Source organism: Amblyraja radiata, chromosome 5, assembly GCF_010909765.2.
Source record: "Amblyraja radiata isolate CabotCenter1 chromosome 5, sAmbRad1.1.pri, whole genome shotgun sequence".
Taxonomy (NCBI): domain Eukaryota; kingdom Metazoa; phylum Chordata; class Chondrichthyes; order Rajiformes; family Rajidae; genus Amblyraja; species Amblyraja radiata.
Window position 1 is genome coordinate 7,114,926 of NC_045960.1, and position 26,027 is coordinate 7,140,952.

The 26,027-nt window shown below is 44.9% G+C and overlaps 1 protein-coding gene and 1 long non-coding RNA gene across 3 annotated transcripts in view; one reads left to right on the top strand and one right to left on the bottom strand.

Moving 5' to 3' along the window:
* Positions 1 to 17,393, top strand: part of babam2 (BRISC and BRCA1 A complex member 2) — a 182,361-nt gene extending 164,968 nt beyond the window's left edge. For both annotated transcript variants that reach the window (XM_033020560.1, XM_033020559.1), the window contains exons 11-12: positions 12,401 to 12,554; positions 17,043 to 17,393. In XM_033020560.1, the coding sequence (XP_032876451.1) occupies positions 12,401 to 12,554; positions 17,043 to 17,106 (218 nt within the window). In that variant the 3' untranslated portion in view covers positions 17,107 to 17,393. The remainder of the gene's footprint in view (positions 1 to 12,400; positions 12,555 to 17,042) is intronic.
* Positions 5,349 to 17,697, bottom strand: LOC116972960. The gene is made up of 3 exons (XR_004411963.1): positions 17,586 to 17,697; positions 8,545 to 8,550; positions 5,349 to 5,368 (listed from the first exon to the last, which is right to left on the bottom strand). It is a non-coding gene; the product is annotated as an uncharacterized LOC116972960 (long non-coding RNA).
* Between the last annotated feature and the right edge of the window lie 8,330 nt (positions 17,698 to 26,027).

The window sequence follows — 26,027 nt, forward strand, 5'->3', positions numbered from 1 at the left end:
GTGGACCCAGTGAGTTTCACAGGAATGCAGAAAACAGAAGGAAGTGAGTTTCAAGGAATTTTAGAGAACAAGGTTCCGGGAGTTCCAAGAGAGCACAATAAACTGAATCAGGGGAGTTTCGGGTGACTCAATAAAAAAAATGGGTAGTGTGTAGGAAGGAACTGCAGATGCTGTCTGCTAAACCGAAGATAGACACAAAAAGATGGAGTAACTCGGTGGGAAAGGCAAGGAGAGATGCATCTCTAGATATGCTGTCTCTCCTTGTGTTACTCCAGCATTTTGTGTCTATCTTTGCTCTTTGTCTCTCTACATCATCATCTATATCTCTCGTTTCCATTTCCCGTGTCTTTGAGTGAAGGAAGGGTCTCGAGTCGAAACGTCACCCATTCCTTCTCTCCAGAGATGCTGCCTGTCCCGCTGAGTTAATCCAGCTTTTTGTGTCTATCCTCATAAGAAACCAGGGTCCTAGTTTGCTCAGGGGACCATGGGAATCAGGGTACTGGAGTGTTAAGATTAGGGGCAGCATGTGAATCGCGGTGTGTTGAAGGTTCCATAGGAACGAGGGCTGCAGTGTGTTAGAGGCATGGGCTCAGCATCTGATCAGCCCAAATGCCAAACCACTGGCAGTTCCATACACTTGGTGAGTCGGTTATTGGAGGTTTACTATATTTAATTTCAATCATTTTAACGAATGGGTAAACATCAAGCAGGACATCAAATTAACTCCCTTGCCTTTAAAATAGTTTCATGTGATCTTTTATGACCAACCTTGCGAGGGGTTGATGTATTGATTTAACATCTTACCCAGAAGACAGCTTGGTGCAGTACCCGCTCAGTACTGTCTTGAAGCGTCATTCTAGATCTTTGAACTCCGATGGACCTTCATAAGTTATAGGAGCAGAATTAGGCCATTTGGCCCATCAAGTCTACACTGCCATTCAATCAAGGCTGATCTATTTTCCCCTCCTAACCCCATTCTCCTGCCTTCTCCCCATAACCCCTGACACCTGTACATATTGTACTCATTATTTCTGTCAACTGAGGCTCAGCCAACAGCAACCACTCGAGTCTACTTTTGATAACTCTGATACATGATAAACAGACAGGAACTTGGTATTGTGTCGAAAGAAACTGCAGATGCTGGTTTATACCGAAGATAGACACAAAATACTGGAGTAACTCGGCGGGTTGGGTGACATCTCTGGAGAAAAGTAATAGGTGATGTTTTGGGTCGGAACCTTTCTTCAGACCTGGACGTGTTTTAATATGCGATGGCTGAGAATGTACTGCTCGGAAGTTTTGACTGGAGTTTCCTGGCAGTGGCGACTGCCCACTACTACCTCTGCTGTCTGCACCTATTTTGAGTTTCTCTGCAAGCAGCCAATTCAACAATGTTGGCTCCGTTCTGGTCGCTGGTGTCAGCTCGTGGTCTGGCCAGAGCCAGCTACTGAACAGCTTGAAGGTTTATCAATGCCCCCTCGCACGCGGAAACAAACAAAAATCTCAAAGCTTGTTGAAAATATTTTTAATCGTGCGATTAATTGGTGTATCGATGGTCGTTAAGTGCTGCGTATGTGTTTTGGTAAACTTGGTTAAATATGTTTTTAAAATGTAAACTATCCGAAGCATTCACAGGCATTGCCGCCCATTGCCGCCCATGGAAAGAGTGGAGCCACTGAACCTGTACCGTGTTTAATCTGGCGCAGGTTCAGGGGGGTAGTTTCTTTAGTCTGACTGCTGGGAAATTCCAGGATGTTGACACTCACTCTGCTGTTAGATTCCATGAGGAATCCAATGTCCAGGCGGACTGCGGCAGCAGCCAGCAAGCAGCCCACGGGGACCATGTGATTTCTGCCATTGCACACATTCATACAAAAAGCCCTGAGCCTTCTGTAATCCATGAGGGGAAATGCCAGCAATTTGACGCAGAACCTCTGGCAACTTGCAGGAAATTCTAGCTTGTCGTGTAATAGCAAATGATCTATAAATATAGTGGAGCAAAGTGTGGAGTCGGAGGTGCAAAGGGACTTGGGAGTGCTGGTGCAGGATTGCCAAAAAGTTAATCTGCAAGTCAAATCGGTAGTGAAGAAGGCAAACACTATGCTAGCATTTATTTCAAGAGTGCTGGAATACAAAAACAGGGATGTAATGAAGAGGGTACACAAAATTGCTGGAGGAACTCAGCGGGTGCAGCAGCATCTATGGAGCGAAGGAAATAGGCGACGTTTCGGGCCGAAACCCTTCTTCCTAATGAAGAGGCGCTGGTCCGGCCGCATTTGGAATAATGTGTGCAATTTTGGGCACCATATCTGAGGAAGGATGTGCTGGCTCTGGAGAGGGTCCAGAGGAGGTTTACAAGAATTATCCCAGGAATGAGTGGGTTAACATATGATGAGCGTTTGTCAGCACTGGGCCTGCACTCGCTGGAGTTTAGACGAATGAGCGGGGACCTCATTGAAACTTACAGAATAGTGAAAGGGTGGATGTGGAGATTAAATTTTCACCAGTGGGCGAATAGTACAAGGTCATAGCCTCAGAATTAAAGGAAGGAGATGAGAAGGAATTTCTTTAGACATAGGGTGGTGAATCTGTGGAATTCATTGCCACAGAAGGCTGTGGAGGCCGTCAATGGATATTTTTACGGCAGAGATAGATAGATTCTTGATTAGTATGGGCATTAAGGGTTATGGGGAGAAGGCAGGAGAATGGGGTTAAAAGATAGATCAGTTATGATTGAATGGCGGAGTAGTCTTGATGGGCCGAATGGCCAACTTCTGTTCCTATCACTGATAACCTTATAAAGACGGCAGTGTTATTTTTTTAAATAGGGAACCTGGCACACTCATAGGAAGAGAGAGTTGAATAATATGTACACAATAAGCAAAGATTCCAAGAATTATTGGTGGTGGGAATATGAAACGAGCTGTCGGAGGAGTTAGTTATGGCATGTACTAAACACCAGTATAGTGTTACTTCTCCTATAACACAGGAGAAGTACCTTCTCCTTCGACTCCTCCCACTTCCTCCAAATCCAAGGCGTAGCTATGGGCTCTCGCATGGGCCCCAGCTATGCCTGCCTCTTTGTAGGGTACATCGAACAATCCCTGTTCCAGGCATAAACTGGCCCTATCCCGAACTCTATCTCCGTGACATTGACGACTGCATCAGTGCTACCTCCTGCATCCATGCAGAACTCACGGACTTCATTAAAGTCACCACCAATTACCCTAATGACTCTAATTTACTTGGACCATCTCCGACACCTCCCCCCCTTTCTTGATCTCACCGACTCCATCATAGGAGATAAACTATCGACTGACATTTATTATAAACCACTGTCTCGACTATACTTCTTCCCACCCTGCCTCCTCTAGCAATGTTACAAAATTTTGAGATTTTAAAAATCAAGTCTGCAATTTATCCCATCAGATAAAGCATAAAAAGAAGTTTAATTTGACACCTAATTCACTTTCATATCTTCAGTATTAAAAAAGTTATGGCCATTTTCATACTCGGAAATTAGCATCTTGTTCCCTATTGCTTTTCCATTGACTTAACACAAAAGCTGTGATCGAGGACAGTCTAAAGCCCATAACTTTATGAAAAATTAAGAGAACTGAAATAAATTTTCAGTTATTATAGATTGAAGCATTCTGAAACAAATATTAAACAATTTTACTTGGATGACCTGAAATTAAAGCATATAATTAGTTAGTTACCCAATTGTAGCTAATTCCAAAATTCAATTACTAGATCTAAACATCTATCCATTTCTTAAGGAAAGATTAACATTTTTAAATAGCGTGAGTGTCCAAAGAACATTCAGACAAGAATTCACAATAAAACATGATTTTTATATCTCATTGACATTAATTTATAGGCCAAATGGAAGGAATTTAGTGTTCAATTGCTGTAAATTAATGGCCATTTAAATCAGCTTTCGAGTGGGATCCTGTGGAACTCTGTGGAACGCGCTGGTTTGGAACGTTCCCATTGCGGTGAATTTGTACCCCATATGCCCAGAAAAATACTGCGAGATTTAATGGGCCCCCAAATTAGCTACTCGCAACATAAAACTTTGTATAAAGGGATCTTAAGAAGCGCTTTTTAATGTAAAAATAATCAACCTACCTTGCGTTGTCCCCTACATGAGATCCGTCCCGTTAGCGGCGGTCGCGGGTTTAGAGGATGATTTTTAATCTATAACAATTAAATTAACCAATTTAGTTTAAAAATAGCTGCAGCGAACGAACCTCGCAGCGATTTTTTGTCAGCAGCTAAGTAGACTGAACAACCTCGATTTGAATAGCCGAGAGAAAATCGCGTTTTAAACTCGCCCCCCCTCTCAAAGGTGCCAAAATCGCGCACACGGGCAGCGACAGATCTGCAGCGCCGCCGAAAGTAGGTTTTGCAACATACCTACCTCCTGCAAAGACTCTATTCCCTACTCCCAATTCCTCCATCGACGCCGCATCTGCACCCAAGATGAGGTGTTTCATACGAGAATATCCGAGGTGTCCTCCTTTAGGGACCGGGGGTTCCTCTCTTCCATCATAGATGAGGCCCTCACACATGTCTCCTTGATACCCTGCAACACTGTTCTTGCTCCCCCTCTCCCCAGCCACAACAGGGACAGAGTCCCCCTATTCCTTGCCTTTCACACCATCAGCCATCACATACAGCACATAATCCTCCGACATTTTTGCCACCTCCACCACTAGGCACATCTTCCCATCTCCACCCCTTTCCGCCTTCCGCAGAGACAGTTCCCTCCGCAACTCCCTGGTTAACTCATCCCTTCCCAACCCAAACCCCAGGAGACCTACCCTACAACGCCCTCTCCTATACCTCCTCCCTCGACTCTGTCCAGGGACCACAACAGTTCTTTCTGGTGAGGTAGAGGTGCACTTGCTCCGCGTCCAACCTCATCTACTGTATCCGCTGTTCCAGCTGTGGACTCGGCAAGAACAAGCGCAAGCTTGGCGATGATTTCGCTGAACACCTTCGCTCAGTCTGCCTTGGCCTTCATGATACCTTGGCCATCCCCTCCCCCACCCTAGACAGCGTACTAGTTTCACTGTCATCCTGTTGAGTTTCACTGTTTGTATAACTCGTTATCACCTCGCCCACAGCCAACAATGAACCATTGTGGGCTCCACCTTACCTTGATCTTTCATTCATTTATTCCACATCTCACCATATCACCTTCTATATCTCTCGTTTCCCTTTACCCTGACTCTCAGTCTGAAGAAGGGTGTCGACCCAAAACGTCACCTATTCCTTTTCTGTAGAGATGCCGTCTGACCCGCTGAGTTACTCCAGTTTTTGGCATCTATCTTTGGTTTAAACCAGCATCTGCAGTTCCTTCCTGCACACAACACTAGTTTAGTTTAGAGATACAGTGTGGAAATAGGCCCTTTGGCCCCCAGAGTCCATGCCGACCAGTGATCCCTGTGGAGTACAATATTTTGGAAGACTATAAAAGATATTGGGACAGGTACGTGGAAAGGATAGGTTTAGAGGGATATAGGCCGAATGCATCTTGGTTGGGGTGGGAAAGTTGGGCTGAAGAGCCTCTTTCCATGCTGAATGACTCTATTGTGGGGGTGGGGGAGTTAAGAAAACATTTTCATCTTTTGGAAAAAACTTCAGGTCGTATTCTGACACGAGTCGTGTTCCTCCAAAAGGGCAAAGAAAAATTAGGATTCAGAAGATGTGATTATTATGGCTGAAGAGAAATGATTTTGTTTTTGATTTACCCTTCCTGACCTTGGGACATTCAAAGTGTTTTCCCACCAATGAACTACTACGGGTGGCAGCTCAATTCAAAGCACATTTTGACTCTGTGTCAAAGGTTACGACTTCAAGTCCCTTCCCAGGAATTGGAGTACAAGGTGCAGGCTGATTCCCCAGTGAAGTGCCGCTGTCAGAGGTACTTTTGTACAGAATGCTAAACTAAGCCCAGAGGGGGTTGCACGCTGCTGAAAGCACAGTCAATATTCTCTACATGAAGGAAGCTATTCAGCCCCTCTTGCTTTGCCAGTTGGAAAATAAGCTCCCCGCCTTCTGGTACTTAGCAAGTAACTCTGCAGGTCACAATACTTCAAGCATACTTCAGGGCATCGTTTAAATCTGTTGAGGATTTCTGCCTCTGCCTTTCTGCTAATGAAAATACTATTGGTTGAATGATACAGCATGGAAATAGGCCCTTCAGCCCACTGATTCCATGCCAACCTGTTCACACTAGTTAGAGTTTAGAGAGGCAGCACGAAACAAGGCCCTTCGGCCCACCGAGTCTGCGCCGACCAGCGATCCCCATACACTAGCTCTACACTACACACAAGGGACAATTTACGATCTTACCAAAGCTAATTAGCCAACAAACCTTTACGTGTTTGAATGTGGGAGAAAACCGGAGCACCCGGGGAAAACCCACATGGTCACAGGAAAAACGTACAGACTCTGTAGAGACAGGATTAAACCCGGGTCTCTGGTTACAACAATCAGATAATCAATTTCAGTGATGTGATTGAGGGGTAAGTATTGACAAGGATAGCGGGGATAGTGTCCCCATCGCAAATTGAATAATTTCAATAGATACTTTAGATTCCCTTGAAGATATAGATACTGTCGTGATTCATCCTCATCTGAAAGGCAGCAGTGCCTCAGTACTGTCTAGAGTAGGGCAGCAAGGTGGCGCAGCGGTAGAGTTGCTGCCGTACAGCGCCAGAGACCCGAGTTTGATCCTGACCACAGATGCTGTTTGTGCGGAGTTTGTGCCTTCTCCCTGTGACCCCGTGGGTTTACTCCGGGTGCTCCGGTTTCCTTGCACACTCCAAAGACGTACAGGTTTGCAGGTTAATGTCTATGGTAAAGATTGTAAATTGTCCCGATGTAAGATCGTGCTAGTGTACGGGGATGATCACGAGGCGGTGCGGACTGGGTGGGCTGAAGGGCTTGTGTCTGCCCTGTATCTCAAACATCAACAGTAAAGTCTAAATCAGCTTTGTCTAGCTTAGTTCTAAGTTTGTTACCTACCCCCTACTCTCAAGCCTCTCCTTGTCCTCGAAATGGCCAAAAGCTGTGATCGAATCACCCTATTACTGCCCGAGCCATAACATGCTCATCTCTTGTTTTGGTCTCTTCTTCAACGCTCCATTGCCATCAGACAGGCAGCCTTCCAGGCAAGGCTCCTGTTTGGTGGTAGAGAGGAGGGGGTGGATTGTGTGGTAAGATCATATTCAACGCCAACCTGAAATCATTAACAAACGGCAGCATACCACACCTCCACACCCTCCCATCCTCCATTCACTTGCAAAATACTGTACCCTTGAAGCACAGGCTGAAGATAGGTACAAAATGCTGGAGTAACTCAGCAGGTCAGGCAGCATCTCTGGAGAACATGGATAGGTGACGTTTCGGGGCAAGACCCTTCTTCAGACCTTGTATTTAAATCAGACATAGTTTCATTAATGGCATATTGAATTATACTTTTTTTAAACAGTACTGCTGATATTTGCAATTGGTGTCTCAGTTGATCATTAAAAATATACCTTCATGCAGGTGGATACACTGCTTTTCTATTCATACCACTTCCTGGAATTTACTGTAAGAACTATTTATTTTCTGTTCTTGCGATCAAATCCTTAGAAATCCTTTGTCTAGAACATGGGTGTTGACCTCATTTGCATAGGTATGGCAAGGTGAGACTTTGTACCTTTTATTTCAGCTATACCACAGCTTGGAACAAAGCAAACTTCATCGTAAACTTGTACGTGCAGAGAATTGAACCAGTATTATGATCTGATAAACTAATTGGGATTGGTGAAGATAATAACATTTCAATTAATTGTCCAGATTAGAGTAACAGCGCGGAAACATGGCCCTTCGGCCCACCTCGGCCATGCCGACCAAGTTGCCATCCTTGGATACTGTTAATGATACTTGGAAGCAATGATAGCCCCACCTGCCCGCATTTGACCCTGAATCCTCCAAACCAGCATTTCTCAACCTTCTTACCCTTGCGGAACCCTTGAAATAATTTTCATGTCTCAGGTAACCCCGCCATCAAAATGATTATATATCTTTATCAATCTCTTTCTTTCTCTTTCATAAACTTAAAGTTCATAAGGCAAACGTGATATATTTTTCTGATAACTGGTTTAAGCAAAAAAAATTATTGACAATGAAAAAAAAAATAACTGAAATCAAACTGCTTGTTCAAAACTAAAGCAGATAAAGGCAAACAGAAGGACTAACCTTGGAGGAGAGAGAGAGAAAACAACACACACAAACTTTTCATAAACTAGCAAAAACACATAAATAAACTTTTCATAAACTAACAAACATAAACATACTTAAATTTTTAAAATTCATATAACATCCCTAAATGATGTGTAAAAACTACTAAATAACGTGGGTGAATGAGGGAGTGTACCTGCATGCCAAGAAACACAGACAGGACTGATGGAGACCGTGCATGCGTCTGTACACGAATGAATCACTTGATGATACACAAATCCGTCACGTACGGCTCCTGTCCACTGACCACTAAAGACCGTTTCACACTACGAATATGAAATTAAACACAAAAATGACTCAAAAATGCATTTACATATGATTAAAAGTAGAAACAAAATGCTAGAGTAACTCAGTGGGTGAGGCAGCATCTCTGGAGAGAAGGAATGGGTGACGTTTCGGGTCGAGCCCCTTCTTCCGACTGGTGTCAGGGGAGGGGTCGGGACAAAATAAATTCTCTCGGAACCCCTAGCGACCTCTCGCGGAACCCTAGCGTTCCAGGGAACCCCGGTTGAGAAACGCTGCTCCAAACCCTTTCTATCCATTATCTGCCCAAATGTCTTTAGAAAGTGGTAATTGTAGCAATTTCTACAGCTTCAGATACGGACTAGCATCTGAGCAAAAAGGTTGCCTCTGAAGTTCCTCTTCTCCCCTCTCACCTGAAGCCTATGCATTGGGGAAAAAACTGCGATTGTTCACTTTATCCATACCCCCCATAATCTTGTGTACACCTCAAGAAAGTCACACCTCTCAGCCTCCTATGCTAAATTAAAATAGTTTAATTTAGTTTAGAGATACAGCATGGAAACAGGCTCTGTACCACTCTGTCCCACAAGCTCTGGACTCATCCACGCTGACCAACGATTACCGCACACTAACGCTAGTTCTACACACACTAGGGACAATTTACAATTTTAGCAAGCCAATTAACCTACAAACCTGGACAGCTTTGGAGTGTGGAGAAACCGGAGATCCTAGAGAATACCCATGCAGGTCACGGGGAGAACGTACAAACAAGCATCCGTAGTCAGGATTGAACCCGGATCTCTGGCGATGTAAAGCAGCAACTCTACCACTGCACTACCATGTCACCCTTTCTCGGCCTATCTAACCTCTCAAGCCCAGGTGACGTCCTGGTGAATCTCTTCCACATCCTTTTCAACTATGACATCCTCCCTATAGTTGGGCGAACAGAACTGTACACCGTGTGGTCTCATCTGGTGCATAATGATGCCCTCACTTTTATAGCCAGTACCCTTCCTGATGAAGTCAAGCATGCCAAATGCCTTTGTCACTTTGCTGTCCACCTGACACGCCACTTTTAGGGAACCATGTATCAGTACGCCCAGATCTCTCTATTCTGTAACTCACCCTTCAGGACTCTACCATTTAACATGTAAGTGCGGCCTTGATTTCACATGCCAAAGAGCAACACCTCACGCATGTCAGAATTACATTCCATTTGCCATTCCTTGATCCACCTGCCAATCTGATCTAGATCCTGTTGTAAGCTTAGATATCCTTCCTCACTTGTTCAGTATATCAACACCAATTTTGGTGTCGTCTACAAATTTAAGAATAATTTAAACTATATTGTCATCCAAATCGTTCCTGGAGATAACAGACAACAGTTGACCCAGCACCAAGCCTTGTGGCACTCCCCTGGTCACAGGTCTTTGAACAGAGAAACAACCCTCAACAACTACCCTTTGACTCCTTCAAGTAAATCTACAATTGTTCCTTAGGGTGAAAAGAACAATCCCCTAAACGCTGGCAGGTGTCATCTTTGCCAAACCCCATCTATTCTTCCTCAACTTCCAAGGGAAATATTTTTGGAGCAGGATCTCACTCCAAGTCTGCTTTTCTCATTCCCTCGAAAGCCTTGGCAAACTGGAACACCTCATAAGTTTGTGAGTTCTAGGAGCAGTATTAGGCCATTTGGCCCATCAGTTACGCCGTCGTTCAATCATGGCTGATCCAATCATTCCCTCTCAACCTCATTCTCCTGCCTTCTCCCCATAACTCCTGGCACCCATACTGATCAAGAAGCCTAAAAAATATCCATTGACTTGGCCTCCACGGCTGTCTGTGGCAATGAATTCCACAGAATCATCACACTGTGACGAAATACATTCTTCCTCTACCTTAGTGTCAATTGAGAACATCTTACACTTTCAAGATCTGTCTTACCCCATGGTGATCAGCACACTCAGTAACTGCAAACTTCTCAAGTATCTCTTGCATCCTGTTTTTGTGCATAGTACTGTGCAAACAATTATAGTACTCTTTCTAATGTGTTTGAGTTTAGTTTATTGTCACCTAGACCGAGGTACAGTGAAAAGCTTTTGTTGTGTGCTAACCAGTCAGCGGAAAGACAATGCATGATTACAATCGAGCCATTTACAGTGTACAATGAAGGGAATAACGTGTAGTGCAAGATAAAGCCAGTAAAGTCTGGTCAAAGATAGTCCAAGGGTCTTCAATCAGGTAGATAATAGTTCAGGACTGCTGCCTAGTTGTGGAAGGGTGGTTCCGTTGCCTGACAACAGCTGGGAAGAAACTGTCCCTGAATCGGGAGGTGTGCATTTTCGCACTTCTATCCATTTTGCCCGAGAGGGGAGAAAATGGAGTGGCCAGGGTGCAACTGGTCCTTGATGATGCTGCTGGCCTTGCCGAGGCAGCATGAGGTGTAGATGGAGTAAATGGAAGGGAGGTTGATTTGTGTGATGGTCTGGGCTGCGTCCACAATTCACTGCAATTTCTTGCGGTCTTGGATGGAGCTGTTCCCAAACCGAGCTGTGATGCATCCCGATAAAATGCTTTATACGGCACATCTGTAGAAGTTGGAGAGAGCTGTCGGGGACATGCCGAACTTCGTAAGCCTTCTAAGGAAGTAGAGGCGTTGGTATGTCTTCTTGGTCATTGCTTCAATATGGGTGGTTCAGGAGAAGTTGTTGGTGTTAATGACTCCTAGGAATAGAAGCTTTCAACCACCTCTAGTTCGGTGCCATTAATGCAAACTGGGGTATGTGTACTGCGTCTCATCCTGAAGTCCATCACTATCTCCTTTGTCTTGCTGACATTGAGAGAAAGGTTGTTGTCTCGACATCAGGACACAGGGTTCACGATCTCCTTCCTGTACTCCATCTCATCGTTATTTGATATCCGGCCCACAATGATGGTGTCGTCTGCAAATTTATAAATGGAATTGGATTTGTACATGGCTGCCCAGTCGTGGGTGTACAAGGAGTAAAGAAGGGGGCTGAGAACACATCCTTGCGGAGCACCAGTGATGAGGATTATCGTAGAGGATGATTTGTCCCCTATCCTCACTGATTGGGGTCTGTTGGTCAGGAAGTCGAGGAGCATCCAGTTGCAGAGATGTGTGCTGACTCTAATCCTCGCGAATTTGGTGATGAGCTTGGATGGTATAATGGTGTTATAGGCAGAGCTGTAATCTATAAATAGGAGTCTGACAGGTGTCTCTCATATCCAGGTGTTCCAGGGATGAGTATAGGGCTATAGCGATGGCATAGTCCGTGGACCATTTCATGAACCTTTGCAGATTGTACACCCAATTGAAGGTTAACGTAACAAAATCAGTGGACCACGAGACCCGTTTGTGTAGAAAGGAACGGCAGATGCTGGTTTACACCAAATATAGACACAAAACGCCGGAGTAACTCAGCGGGACTGGCAGCATCTCTGGAGTAAAGGAATAGATGACGTTTCGGGTCCAGACCCTTCAACCGTCTGAAGAAGGGTCTCAACCCAAAACGTCGCCTGTTCCTTTTCCTCCAGAGATGCTGCCTGACCCGTTGAGTTAAATCAGCATTTTGTGTCTATCACAAGATCCATTTTCTATGTTTGAGCATACATGGACCTGTCATGTTAACTACCGAGCAAAGATTAAGCACACATGACTGTATTCATGCCTTGGGGACATGACCAACCATTCTTTGACACATTCACAACTGGAATGATTCAATCCTTATTTCAAATGGTATGTTTCATTGTGAGTAACGGCAGCTGTTTCTTTTTATCTCTTTTCTCTCCCCCCCTCTTTTTTCCAAACCTTACAACTTTTTCTTTTTCTCTGCAGTTGATTTGCCCTTATACTTTCCACGAGATCAACCTACTTTGACGTTCCAGTCTGTGTACCATTTCACCAATAGTGGACAGCTCTATCAGCAGATACAGAAATCCTACCCTTACAGTCCACGCTGGGACGGCAATGAGATGGCCAAGAGAGCAAAGTAAGTATCTTCACAGATTAACAACTTACATTCTGTTGTGCTATAGGAATCGTGCATGTTTCTACTTTCTTAGGCCCCCCCTCGGTCATGGCTGACCATAGGTGTCTCCAGGGTGCTATTCCCTATATGGAGGACGCCTGTGTGTGACTTTGTTTAACGTGGGGAGACTGGAGCACAGACGGTCCTTGACAGATCTGGGTCAAGATCCAGTGGCATGGAGTCCAAGACGACCGGAGACCCTTTTCTGCTGCAGCCTTCATCCGCCTTCCCAGCCGTTGTGACGCTCCACTAAGGTCAGCCATCGTCCTCCGCCTGTTCCACCGTTGAGGTCTTGGTTGGATTGCTCTTTGTCAGAGACTTCCCCCTCGACCTTACCGCCATGGGTGGCCCTACCAGGAGCATAACTCCAGACGGCATCGCTCTCAGGATCTCAGGACCACACAAGCTTCTCCACCACAACAAAATGACAATCCACGGAGATGTACAGCCACATTTTACTTACAGCTGGTGTATATTAGGTTATCTGGCCCAGATTTCTCTGCTGCTGTTATAATTTATCAGTTTCCCATCTCAAATTGTTTATCCTCACTCTAAACAAAAATGGAGAAAGCAGGCAGGTAGGCAGTTCAATTGAGTGCACAAATAGTAATGCAGTATCCACAATGAATGTATGAGAATGTTAACTGGGTTTTCACAAGGCAAATGGAAGTTCCAGGATTCTGAGAAGGGGGGTTTTGAAAACATCTCTCATATAAAACTTTGCACGATATCATACAATTATAGTGAACACAAAAAGCTGGAGTAACTCAGCGGGACAGGCAGCATCTCTGGAGAGAACGAATGGGTGCTGTTTCGGGTCGAGACCCTTCTTCAGTTTGACCAGCATCTGCTGTTCCTTCCTGCAGACTTAAAATTGTAATTAAACTTTTTAACTGGAAAAGTTACCCCTCAGATTCCTGTTAAATTTTTCCCTCCTTACCGTAAACCTATGTCCTCTGGTTCTTGATTCCTCTGCTCAAGCCAAGAGACTGGCATCAGTAATGAAATAGGAAATAATGATTAAACAAAAATCAGCTTCCACTAGAATAGGATACATGTTAAGGAGCAAACCAAAATCCATTTTACTAATAAAACAATTGCTTATAGTTTAAATTAGCGTAACATGCTTTTTGCAAAAACTCAATGCAGTGAATACTGGAACACTGCAATGAAAACCAAAAAATGCTCAATGCACAGGAAGTAAGGTGGTTCTGTAGAGATAATCTCTCCCCTCGCCCCCTTCTCTTCCCCCTCTTCTACCTCTTTCCAACGTCCTCCTTCCCTCTGCCTCTATCCCTCTTTGCCCCGTTCACCTCCCCCATTTTCACCACTCTCTGCCTTTTATTTCTCCCTCTCCCTCCACACGCTGCTCCCTCTGCTGAGTATTTGTATTTTGGGTGCAGCTTTTTCTGCCAACATCTACAGTGATGAGTTTGGGCGGAAGTGATATTTGTGGGTTCGATGTTCAGTGTGGAGTCGATTCATTTTCCCTTCCTCAATCCCCATACAATATGGTGGGAGGAACGGAATATTTCCATGCAAATCACCCTTGAATTAACATCTCGGCGTCCAACGCCATGGAAGGAAGCGAGATTCAGTCACATTTGTGCTTCTATTCATTGCCATCTGTTTACTTCCGTCGACAATCTGGATTGTGGGGAGCAAGTGTGCTGGCTACACGGGTTTTATATTATTTATTTTTGTTCTCCCTGCCTCCCTGACTTGTACCCTGACTAAAATTAACTTCTACAAGTCTTGTGCCAGCACCAAGCTTGAATTGAATCCTGTAAAATGTAAGGCCCAATTAATTTATTTCCTATTCTATGCTTGCTACATAATATAGGGGCTGGGAACTTGCATTTCAAGTTTTGTCTTTCAGAAAAAAAATTCTGTGCAAATTCATGGAAAGTTTCTGTGACATTCGTGTTGGATGATATTTCTTCCCTAGCCGAACATATCAAGTGTATCCTAGGATTTCGTGGAGAGCAGGGGAAGAAATTGCAGGCCCCCATTTAGTTTAGTTTAGAGATACAGCCTTGCAACAGGCCCTTCGGCCTACCAAGTCCGCGCAGACCAGCGATCTCCGTCCACGAGCATTATCCTTCACACTAGGGACAATTTACAATTTTACAGAAGCAATTTAACCTACAAACCTGTACGTCTTTGGAGTGTGGGAGGAAACCGGAGCACCCGGAGAAAACCCACGCGGTCACTGGGAGAACGTGCAAACTCCGTACAGACAGCACCTGTAGTCAGGATCGAACTTGGGTTTCTGGCGATGTGAGGCAGCAACTCTACCGCTGCGCCACAATGCCGCCCACTCTGGCAGACATTTTGCTGGCATCGATACCCACAAATGCTTGTAACAATACGACACAATAGAATTTTATTTATCCCAGGAGGGAAATTGATCTGCCAACGGTCATAAAACATAAGATACATGAAATTAAAGTGACGAGTGGAAAGTTCTGGATTAGGGATGTGCAAAGATTGGGGAGGGGAGTCAGTCTACCCCACGACAGAAGGGGGAGGTTGTACAGATTGATAGCCACAGGGAAAAAGGATCTCTTGTGGCGTTTTGTGCTGCAAGTGATGTATCACAGAGATCGTCCACTATTTATGTAAATTATTTGGATGCACAGTTGACATAGTTAGCAGGTTTATAGATGACACTGAAATCAGTGGTATAGTGGACAGTGAAGAAGGTTATCTGATTATTTTGATGAACTACACCAATGAGCTGAGGGATGGCAGAATTAGGTAGAAGAACGTTCATATGTTATAGGAACAGAATTTAAGAACTTCAAGTCTACTCCGCCATTTAATCAGGGCTGATCTATCTTTCCCTCTCAACCCCATTCTACTCTCCCCTTTACCCCTGATAACTTTACTAATCAGAGAATCTGTCAATCTCCACTGTATAAATATCTATTGATTATAGCCGTCTGTGGCAATGACTTCCACAGATTCACCACCCTCTTGACTAAAGAAATTCCTCCTCGTCACCTTTCTAAAAGTACATCCCTTTTATTCTAAGGCTATGAATTATGGTCCTAGCCTCCCACTAATCACATAGTCATAGTGATAGAGTATGGAAACAGGCCCTTCGGCCCAACTCGCCCACACTGGCCAACAATGTCCCAGCTACACTAGTCCCACTTGTTTGCGCTTGGTCCATAGCCCACCAAACCTGTCCTATCCATGTACCTGTCCAACTGTTTCTTAAACGATGGGATAGTCCCAGCCTCAACTACCTCCTCTGGCAGCTTGTTCCATACACCCACCTGTGTGAAAAAGTTACCCCTCTGATTCCTATTAAATCTTTTCCCCTTCACCTTGAACCTATGTCCTTTGATCCTCTATTCCCCTACTCTGGGTAAAAGACTGTGAATCTTCCCAATCTATTTCTCTCATGATCTTATACGCCTCTATAAGATCTCCCCTCATCCTCCTGCGCTCCATGGAATAGAGACCCAGCCTACTCAACCTCTCACTATAGCTCACACCCTCTAGTCCTGGCAACATCCTTGTAAGTGGAAACATGTTCTCCACGTGTCTCCACGTGCACTCTCTCCAGTCCTTTCACTATTCGGTAAGTTGCAAGGAAGTCCCCCTAAATCCTTCTAAACTCGCATTGTATAAAAGGCGCTGTAGGACAAACCAGGGAAGGGTGCACAATAAATGGTTGGGCCATGGGGACTTTTGTAGAACAGAGACCTAAAGATGCAGCTGCATAGTTCTATGATACAGGAAGGATGACATTAAATTGGAAAAGGTGCAAAAATAATTTACAAGGATATTACTGGATCTGAAGTGTTTGAGCTCTAAGGAGAGGCTGGATAGATTGCTCTCTGGATCGTAGGAGGCTGAGGGTGACTAGAGGTATATAAAATCACGAGAGGCATGGATAACGTAAACAGCCAGTCTTTTCCCTTGGGCACAGGAGTCAAAAACGAGACGGCCTAAGTTTAAGGTGAGAGAGGATAGATTTCAAAGGAAACTGAGGGGCAACTTTATCCACACAGAGGGTGGTGTGTTCATGGAATAAGCTGTCAGAGGAAGCCACAGAGGTGGCTGGAATTACGACGTTTAACAGACACGTGGACAGGTACATGGATAGGAGAGCTTTGGGTTCATAAGTTCCAGGAACAGAATTAGGCCATTCGGCCCATGAATGGTCTAATTCAGTTCCTACGTGTTACGGTCGTGTAAATAGTAGATTTACTCCTCTGGGCTTCTGCGCAAATGTTAAAAATAGCAATTATTTATTCTCTTAAAAAGGCAATACATACTATTTGGCACAAAGATTGAAACGGCTTAATGGAAAATTTGAGAGTTGTGAGAAAATATGTGTTTTTCTGCATTTAAATCATCAAAAGGTTTGTTGTCTTTCTGATTTGTGTGTTCTTATTTTTTAACGACTGCTCCCTTGGTTTTTTTGTTCTTCAGGGCATACTTCAAAACCTATGTTCTTCAATTCCAGGAGGCAGCTTTCGCAAATGGCAAGTTGTAGTAGACGCCAGGTTCCAGAAGGAAACCGATCAGACACTTGATTTGTTTATATCAAGAAGTCCTTTGCAATTTCCTTTCACTCTTCCTCATGTGCTGAAGTGTAACTGTGAGGACATTGATTGCCACGGGCCACAAATCGTTTTGGGTGCCCATGCAATATTCTGGAGATATAAAGGTTGCTTCTGTTGTACAGCCAGTTAAAAGCCTGTATCACACGCAATGTAAAGTGTCTGAATTGATGAGAAAAATGTTCCGAGTTACAATAAACACTCCCATGAAAAACCGAAATGATTCATGATGCTGTGAAAATTAAAATGTCGAATGTGTAATTGCTTTGTCCATTGATCACCTCCCCAAACTCCCATTCCACTACCTTCCTCCCACATTCCCCCACTCACAATCCAGAATGGGTTTTCTACGAAAAACGCTATTTAAATTCTGTTCTCACTATAGTGAAGATCTTGATGCTGTAACGTCGACATCAAACATTTCCAGTTCAGATATTAAACATCTTCGGTATAAACCAGCACCTGCAGTTCCTTCCTACCCAGCCAGAGACTTGCAGGGTTATAGCCCTGTCCCACGGTACGAGTTCATTCCAAGAGCTCTCCTGAGTTTAAAAAAAATCAAACTCGTGGTAAGCACGGAGAATGAACGTAGCGGATACGTCGGAGCTCGGGGACGTCTCTTAGCGGCTCGTAACGCTAACGGCAGGTTCTCGGGAAGATTCGCTAACGGCAGGTAAGCACGGGAAGACTCGTGAAGATTTTTCAACATGTTGAAAAATGGCCACGAGAGCCCCGAGTACCGACGAGTGGCCATTACCGTAAATCTCCGAGTTCGAATCAGGGCAAACCCGGGAGAACTCTTGGAATGAAATTGTACCGTGGGACAGGGGTTTTAGGAGAGATCACGGGCAGCACACTGGTGCAGTGGTGTTCGATCATGATTGTGGATGTTTGTCTGTGCGGAGTTTGCACGTTCTACCCGTGACCGGCGTGGGTTTTCTCCGGAATTTTCAGTTTCCTCCCACACTCCAAGGATGTACAGGTTTGCAGGTTAATTGCCTTGGTATAAATGTAAATTGTACCTAGTTTGGGATGGTGTCAATGTGTGGGGATCGCTGGTCGGTGTGGACTCGGTGGGCCGAAGGGCCTGTTTCCGCGCTGTATCTCTTTAAACAAAGTTAAACTAAAACACATGCGGTGTAAAATGGAGGGTATAAAGTGTACTTAATGAACCTTAAAATGGTTCAGAGAATATTTACAAGGATGTTGCCAGGATTCAAGGGACTGAGCAATAGGGGGAGGTTGAGCAAGCTAGGGCTCTATTCCTTGGAGCACAGAAAGATGAGGGGTGATCTTATAAAGGTGTACAAATTCATGAGAGGAACAGAACAGATTGGGCAAACGCACAGAGTAACTTGCCCAGAGTAGGGGGAATCGAGAACCAGAGGACATAGGTTTAAGGTGAGGGGGGAAGATTTAATGGGAATCTGAGGGGCAACTTTTTTCCACATAGGGTAGTGAGTGTATGGAACGAGCTGCCAGAGGATGTAGTTGAGGCAGGTACTATCACAATGTATGAGAAGCATTTGGACAAGTACATAATTAGGACAGGTTAGGGCCAAACGTGGAAGGGTGGGACTAGTGTAGATAGGGTTTGTTGGTCGGTGTGGGCATGTTGGGCCAAAGGGCCTGTTTCCACGCTGTATGACTCTATGATTGTTTTAACTTGTGCGTTGGTGGGCCGGATCAGGCAAGAATACACTTTAGCAGAAGTTTTAAATGTCCTGTTCCCAGCACCAGGCACTTTCAAGCAATCTGACTAAACTCCCTGTTCAACACCACTTTGTTTCTTGTTAGACAACGACAGTTAGCGGACTGAGCACACTCATCTCTAAATTAAGAAATGGATAGATTCAACCTCAGGCCGCACTTGGAGTATTGTGTTCAGTGTTGGTCACCTGGCTATAGGAAAAAATGCCATTTTGTTGAAAGAAGTGCAGAGAGATTTGTAAGCAGAAATGGTAACAAACTGCTGGGGTAACTTCGATGTTCTCCAGAAATGCTGCCTGACCCGCTGAGTTACTCCAGCATTTTGCATCCTTTTGTGTAAACCAGCACCTGCAGTTCCTTCTTTCCAGATGTAGACGCACATTTCCAGGACCCAGAGCCTGAGTTTCTACAGCATTTTTATCTACTTTCCATGTACTTCAGGCCAACAGCTTGAGTTCTCAGCACCTTACCCTTGTCTTTATTGCAAACTTGATCCACTAAAGATAGACCCAAAAATGCTGGAGAAACTCAACGGGTGAGGCAGCATCTATGAAGCGAAGGAAAAGGTGACATTTCGGGTCGAGACCTTTCTTCAGAAGTACATTATCTATGTGGCCCATTTAACCCAGTTCTGTGCATAATGTAAGCCCAATGTGTAAGGTCATAAGTGATAGGAGCAGAATTAGGCCATTCGGCCCATTAAGTCTACTCTGCCATTCAATCATGGCTGATCTATATAACCATATAACAATTACAACACGGAAACAGGCCATCTCGACCCTTCTAGTCCGTGCCGAACACGTATTCTCCCCTAGTCCCATATACCTGCGCTCAGACCATAACCCTCCATTCCTTTCCCGTCCATATAACTATCCAATTTATTTTTAAATGATAAAAACGAACCTGCCTCCACCACCTTCACTGGAAGCTCATTCCACACAGCCACCACTCTCTGAGTAAAGATGTTCCCCCTCATGTTACCCCTAAACTTCTGTCCCTTAATTCTCAAGTCATGTCCCCTTGTTTGAAACTTCCCTACTCTCAGTGGGAAAAGCTTATCCACTTCAACTGTCTAACCCTCTCATCATTTTAAAGACCTCTATCAAGTCCCCCCTTAACCTTCTGCGCTCCAAAGAATAAAGCCCTAACTTGTTCAACCTTTCTCTGTAACTTAGTTGCTGAAACCCAGGCAACATTCTAGTAAATCTCCTCTGTACTCTCTCTATTTTGTTGACATCCTTCCTATAATTAGGCGACCAAAATTGTACACCATACTCCAGAATTGGCCCTCTCCTCTATCTCCCCCTCTGAACCCCCATTCTCCTGTCTTCTCCCCATACACCCGTACTAATCAAGAATCTGTCTCTGCCTTAAAAATATCAATCGTCTTGGCCTCCATAGACATCTGTGGAAAGGAATTCCACAGATTCACCACCCTGCGACTAAAGGAATGCCACAATCAATGAGAACACTGCACTGTGACTTCATTCTTGTCGATTATTGCCCTCTCGGTTTATCTTTGCATTAGGTTGTATCGAAATTGCAACACAAAATTGATTACCTGACCCAACTCAATTATACAATGTATATCCAACTCCTATGACCATAATACTATTCCTTCTTTTGTGTTGACCCTTTCAATGCACCATTGTAAAGTATTTTAGCTTCTTGCTGAGTACTCCTGGGTATATTTATAACATTATCCCTTTATCTTGGGTTGCCATATATCCAGGGTTGTCATATATTTACTGGCTACTTTGTCCCCTTTGCCACATTCCTTTGGTTTGGAGATGCAGCGTGGAAACAATCCCTTCGGCCCACCGAGCCCGCGCCGACCAGCGATCATCCGTACACTGTACCTGTACGAATGTTCTATCCTACATTCTTGGGACAATTTAAACCGACAAACCTGCGTATCTTTGGAGTGTGGGAGGAAATGGAGCGCCCGGAGAAAACCCAAACGGGTCACGGGCAAACTCCGTACAGACAGCACCCGTAGTCAGGATTGAATCCGGGTGTCTGACGCTGTGCGGCAGCAACTCTACCGCTGCGCCTCTTTGTTTAGCCTTTCATTATCTGAAGACTATCAGACCATCCAGAACCCTTTGCCTGGAGGAGGAGGAATGCAGACCTGATTTCATCTTTGACCCTTCAGAACTATCAGGGAGACCAACCTCCCCCACCCATTCCTCAACTCTGGCACCTCCTGTTATCTGATTTTTTGAGTCTGCATCTCTAAACATCAAAGGCTTTCTGAACAGTGTACGCTCTCAGTCATGATATCAACTTGGAATTGTATGTGGATACTCTGCCTGACTGTCAGTGTAGCAAACTATAGGGCCTGTCCCACTAACGCGACCTTTCAGCGACTGTCTTCGACCTTCAATCTTGAGGGCACTCGCCTGAAAAACATCGAGCTGGATCGACCGTCAGCAATGAAACCGCGAGCTAGGTTAATTCTGACCTCACACACACACACACACACACACAAACACATCGCAAAGGCGGAGGCCAAGGAAAGCGGGGGAGCTGCCTGAAATTCACACCCACGATGAAGAGGAAGGTAAAAGACAGCTGGCACAGTTACGGTAAGTCCTTTAGAGAGCAGGGGGGGGGGGGGGGGAGAGAGAAGGGGAGGGAGAAGGAGTGGAGACACTTTTAAGAAGCCAGCCAACTTATAATAAAGTTTAGCGGCCATTTAACATTACCGGTCGGTTTTCCTTGGTTCTGAAAACTCCAATGAGCTAATTAAAATGCCCGGTCAGCGAAGGAGATTGCATACGCCTGCCCTCGACTGCCTGTAACTACATAGCGACCCCACTCCACTGCACCACAAGTTCAAAAGACCCATGCCGACTAATTTTTACTCGTGGAAATGTTTTCATTATGCTGAAAGATTTTCCGCGACTTAGCTGAGGCCGCGAGTATGTGGGAACTTCCTTCGAGCATGAAGGAGAATTAGTGGCCTCATAGGACCTCCTAGGACCAGGTGTCGACCATGCTGCGAGTTTGAGTCCAGCGCAAACTCGTCTAAACTCGCAGATTAGGTCGCCACAGTGGAACAGGCCCTTATTTTTTTAACAAATATCCATTTCCCACTATTATAAAGCTGCTGTCATCATCTTAATTTTTTCATTCAGTTTTTCTTTGATGTATTAAAGGGGTAGAGTTGCTGCCTCACAGCGCCGGAGACCCGGGTTCCATCCTGACTACGGGTGCTGTCTGTACGCAGTGTGTACGTTCTCCCCGTGACCGCGTGGGCTGTCTCCGGGTGCTCCGTTTCCTCCCACACTCCAAAGATGAGCAGGTTTGTAGGTTAATTGGCTTCTGTAAATTGTCCCTAGTCTGCAGGATAGAACTAATATATGGGGATTGCAGGTCGGCGTGGACTCAGTGGGCCGAAGAGCCTGTTTCTGCACTGTATCCCAAGTAAACTAAAAATAATGTGGGCGATTACAGTCCAACCTTTCCACACCTTCACTAAGGGGCAGTTAGGAGTCAACCATATTAGTGGACTAGATCACTGAAGGCAGTTAGATTTTCTTCCCTGAACCTTATGAGAGTCTGGTAATAATCAAGTGGTTTTGCCATTATTGCTACTGCTCATAGGGCAGCACGGTGGCGCAGCGGTATAGTTGCCTTACAACACCAGAGACCCAGGTTCAATCCTGACTACGGGTGCTGTCTGTATGGAGTTTATACACGGGTTTTCTCCGATATCTTTGGTTTCTTCCCACACTCTAAAGACATACAGGTTTGTAGGTTATAAATGTAAAATAGTGCGTGTAGGGTAGTGTTAATGTGCAGGGATCGCAGGTCAGTGCGGACTCGGTGGGCCGAAGGGCCTGTTTCCGCGTTGTATCTCTAAACTTCTCTCCAGAGATGCTGCCTGTCCCGTTGTGTTACTCCAGCATTTTGTGTCTTGTCTTCAGTTCCTTCCTACACCTTTAATTCCAGACTAATTTAATCAATGTGCAGTTGGCAGGGTGTGTATTGGAAACATGTCTGTGGATTGGTATTCCATAGTTCTAACTACACGATGCCCATATTCAGATTTCAATCTTGTCTCTGAATGTCATTATACTTTTGCGACCTTAAATTTGACATTGAGATAAAATTCCTATTGAGTTCAGTATAATCCATTACTTTGTACAGATATTTATACTTAAACCTTGATGATGGCATTGGATTTGTTCACCTGGGACCCGTAGATGTTTTACACGACCCTGTATTCATTATCTTAACCAGAAGTAAAGGCTGTATTCTTGAACAGGTTTGGGCAGCATGGTGTCGCAGCGGTAGAGTTGCTGCCTTACAGCACCAGAGATCCTGGTTCAATCCTGACCACGGGTGCTGCCTGTACGGAGTTTGTACGTTTTCCCTGTAACCACGTGGGTTTTCTCCGGGTACCCTGGTTTCCTCCCACACTCCAAAGGGTAATTGGCTTCTGTAAATTGTCCCTAGTGTGTAGGATAGAACAAGATAGTTGGTCAGCGTGGACTCGGTGATCCGAAGGACCTGTTTCCGCACTGTAACGCCAAACTACACTAAACTAAGTTTGTGTCGAGAACTGTAACTCCAATGTTCTGCCCTGTATAATTTCTGTAACTCACAGACGTTTTTTTTTCCACTGCCACTGCCACTGCCACTGGCCTCGACAGCGCTTGGAAAATCAAGGCTTGATCAGTACAAAATAATATGAGCTTAAATAGCAAGTAAAATGGGTAAAAATAGCTAACAAGGGCATCAAAGGCTAGAAATACTGGAGAACCAAGGCTTTAGTAAAAGAAGATAGACACAGAATGCTGGAGTAACTCAGCGGGACAGGCAACATCTCTGGAGAGAAGGAATGGGTGACGTTTCGGGTTGAGACCCTTCTTCAGACTGAGTGAAAGAGGCCAGCATTGGCAGTGCCGTTGGTACACAAGGCATAAGGATTCCTCCGGTTTCCTCCCACACTCCAAAGACGTACAGGTTTCTAGGTTAATTGGATTTGGTAAAAATTGGAACTTGTCCCCAGTGTGTAGGATAGTGTTAATGTGGATAGAAGTGATTGCTGGTTGGGCCGAAGGGCCTGTTTCCGGGCTCTGTCTCTAAACTAAACCTATCTACAGCAGTGAGGACAGTTCAGAAAGTCTTCTTTGACTACAAAACACGTTGGCACCAGGCAGCTATGGAAATACATGAAATTATATGAAGCCAAGCCTCTCTTTTAACTCAGGTACACAAAATTGCTGGGGAAACTCAGCGGGTGCAGCAGCATCTATGGAGCGAAGGAAATAGGCGACGTTTCGGGCCGAAACCCTTCTTCAGACTGACTCTCTCGTCGGTTCAACTGAGAAGCCAAAACCTTTTTCCAGCTCAACACTTGAGCCACCATACTGCATGCTCCCTCGCACCTCTGTAGCCACATCTGAACCTCTCCTGCTTGATACTTGGCTGAAGAGAGACACAAACAGCTGGAGTAACTCAGCGGGTCAGGCAGCATGTCTGGAGAGAAGGAATGGGTGACACAGTGGAGTCTGAAGAAGCGTCACCTGTCCCTTTTCTCCAGAGATGCTGCCTGTCTCGCGGAGTCACTCCAGCGCTTTGCGTCTATCTCCGATTTAAACCAGCATCTGCAGTTCCTCCCAACACTGAATTGGTTGAGGCAGACTGAGAATGGTCATGTCACCCACAAACTCATCATCGCATTTCTTTTTTTAAATATTTTTATTAGAAGCATAAATACAAATAGTAGTAAGCCACAATTTAATTACAGATTTCTTACATAGCTTCACTTTTTAAAAAATTTTTAGGGAATAAAGATAAAGAGAAAAAAAATAGAAACTATAAACTAATCGAGAGAAAAAGGAGACGAAAAAGAAATTACAAATAACAAAATTGTGGAGATAGATCCAGGATATGTTAAGTATAATTATTCATCCAATCCCAAACTCTAGTTTCAACCCTGATTTTGTGTTAAACCAATTCACTTTTTCAAGAATTCAATAAATGGAGACCATATACTAACAAATAATTCTGGTTTGTCAATTAAGACAAATCTTATTTTTTCCAAATGCAAGGTCTCAGTCATTTCCGTAATCCATATTTTGATTATGGGGGCTGCTGGTTTTTCCCAAAATTTTAGTATTAATTTTTTCGCAGTTATTAGACTGTAGTCAAGAAAGTGTCTCTGACTTGTCGGAAAGTTTATGCTATGTTCTGATAATCCTAATATTATTAATTTTGGTTGAGGCGGACTGGGAATGGCCATGTCATCCACAAACTGATCATCGCATTTCTTTCCATCAAGCCTCCTCACAGTTCAGGTTTGAAGACGGGTGGAGTAAGTGAGAGAGGCTTGGGCGGAAGGTAAGACCCTTTTGTTCCAGCGACCACCGCCATCGCCTACTCCCTCCATCCTCCTCTCCGGTTGCCGGTCCACGGGGATGAGCAGGTGCCGGGCTCGGTGGCATCCCTCCCCAGGCCGCCTCCCGGTTCCACGGCAGGTTAACCGGGCCAGCAGCCGGGCCACGACAGCAGCCGGCAGCACCCCAGGAGCTTATTGACAATAATCCTTGGGACATCATGATGCAGCTGTACAAGGCATTGGTGAGACCACACTTGGAGCATGATGCACGGTTCCACAAAGGGCGGTGGGTGTATGGAACAAGCTGCCAGAGGAGGGAGTTGAGGCTGGGACTATCCCATCGTTTAAGAAACAGTTAGACAGTTACATGGATAGGACAGGTTTAGAGGGATATGGACAAGTGGGACTATTGTAGATGGGACATGTTGGCCGGTGAGGGCAAGTTGGGCCGAAGGGCCTGTTTCCATGTTGTATCACTTTATGATTAAGTCTCTTCTGGTCTTAAAGCCCTGTCCCACTGTACGAGTTAATTCAAGAGTTCTCCCGAGTTTGCCCTGATTCGAACTCGGAGATTTACGGTAATAGCCACTCGTAGGTACTCAGGGCTCTCGTGGACATTTTTCAACATGTTGAAAAATCTTCCCGAGCTTACCGCATTTCCCGAGTAAGAAGGGTCTCGACCCGAAACGTCACCCATTCCTTCTCTCCAGATATGCTGCCTGTCCCGCTGAGTTACTCCAACTCTTCGGTGTGAACCAGCATCTGCAGTTCCTACCTACACACAGCATCTGT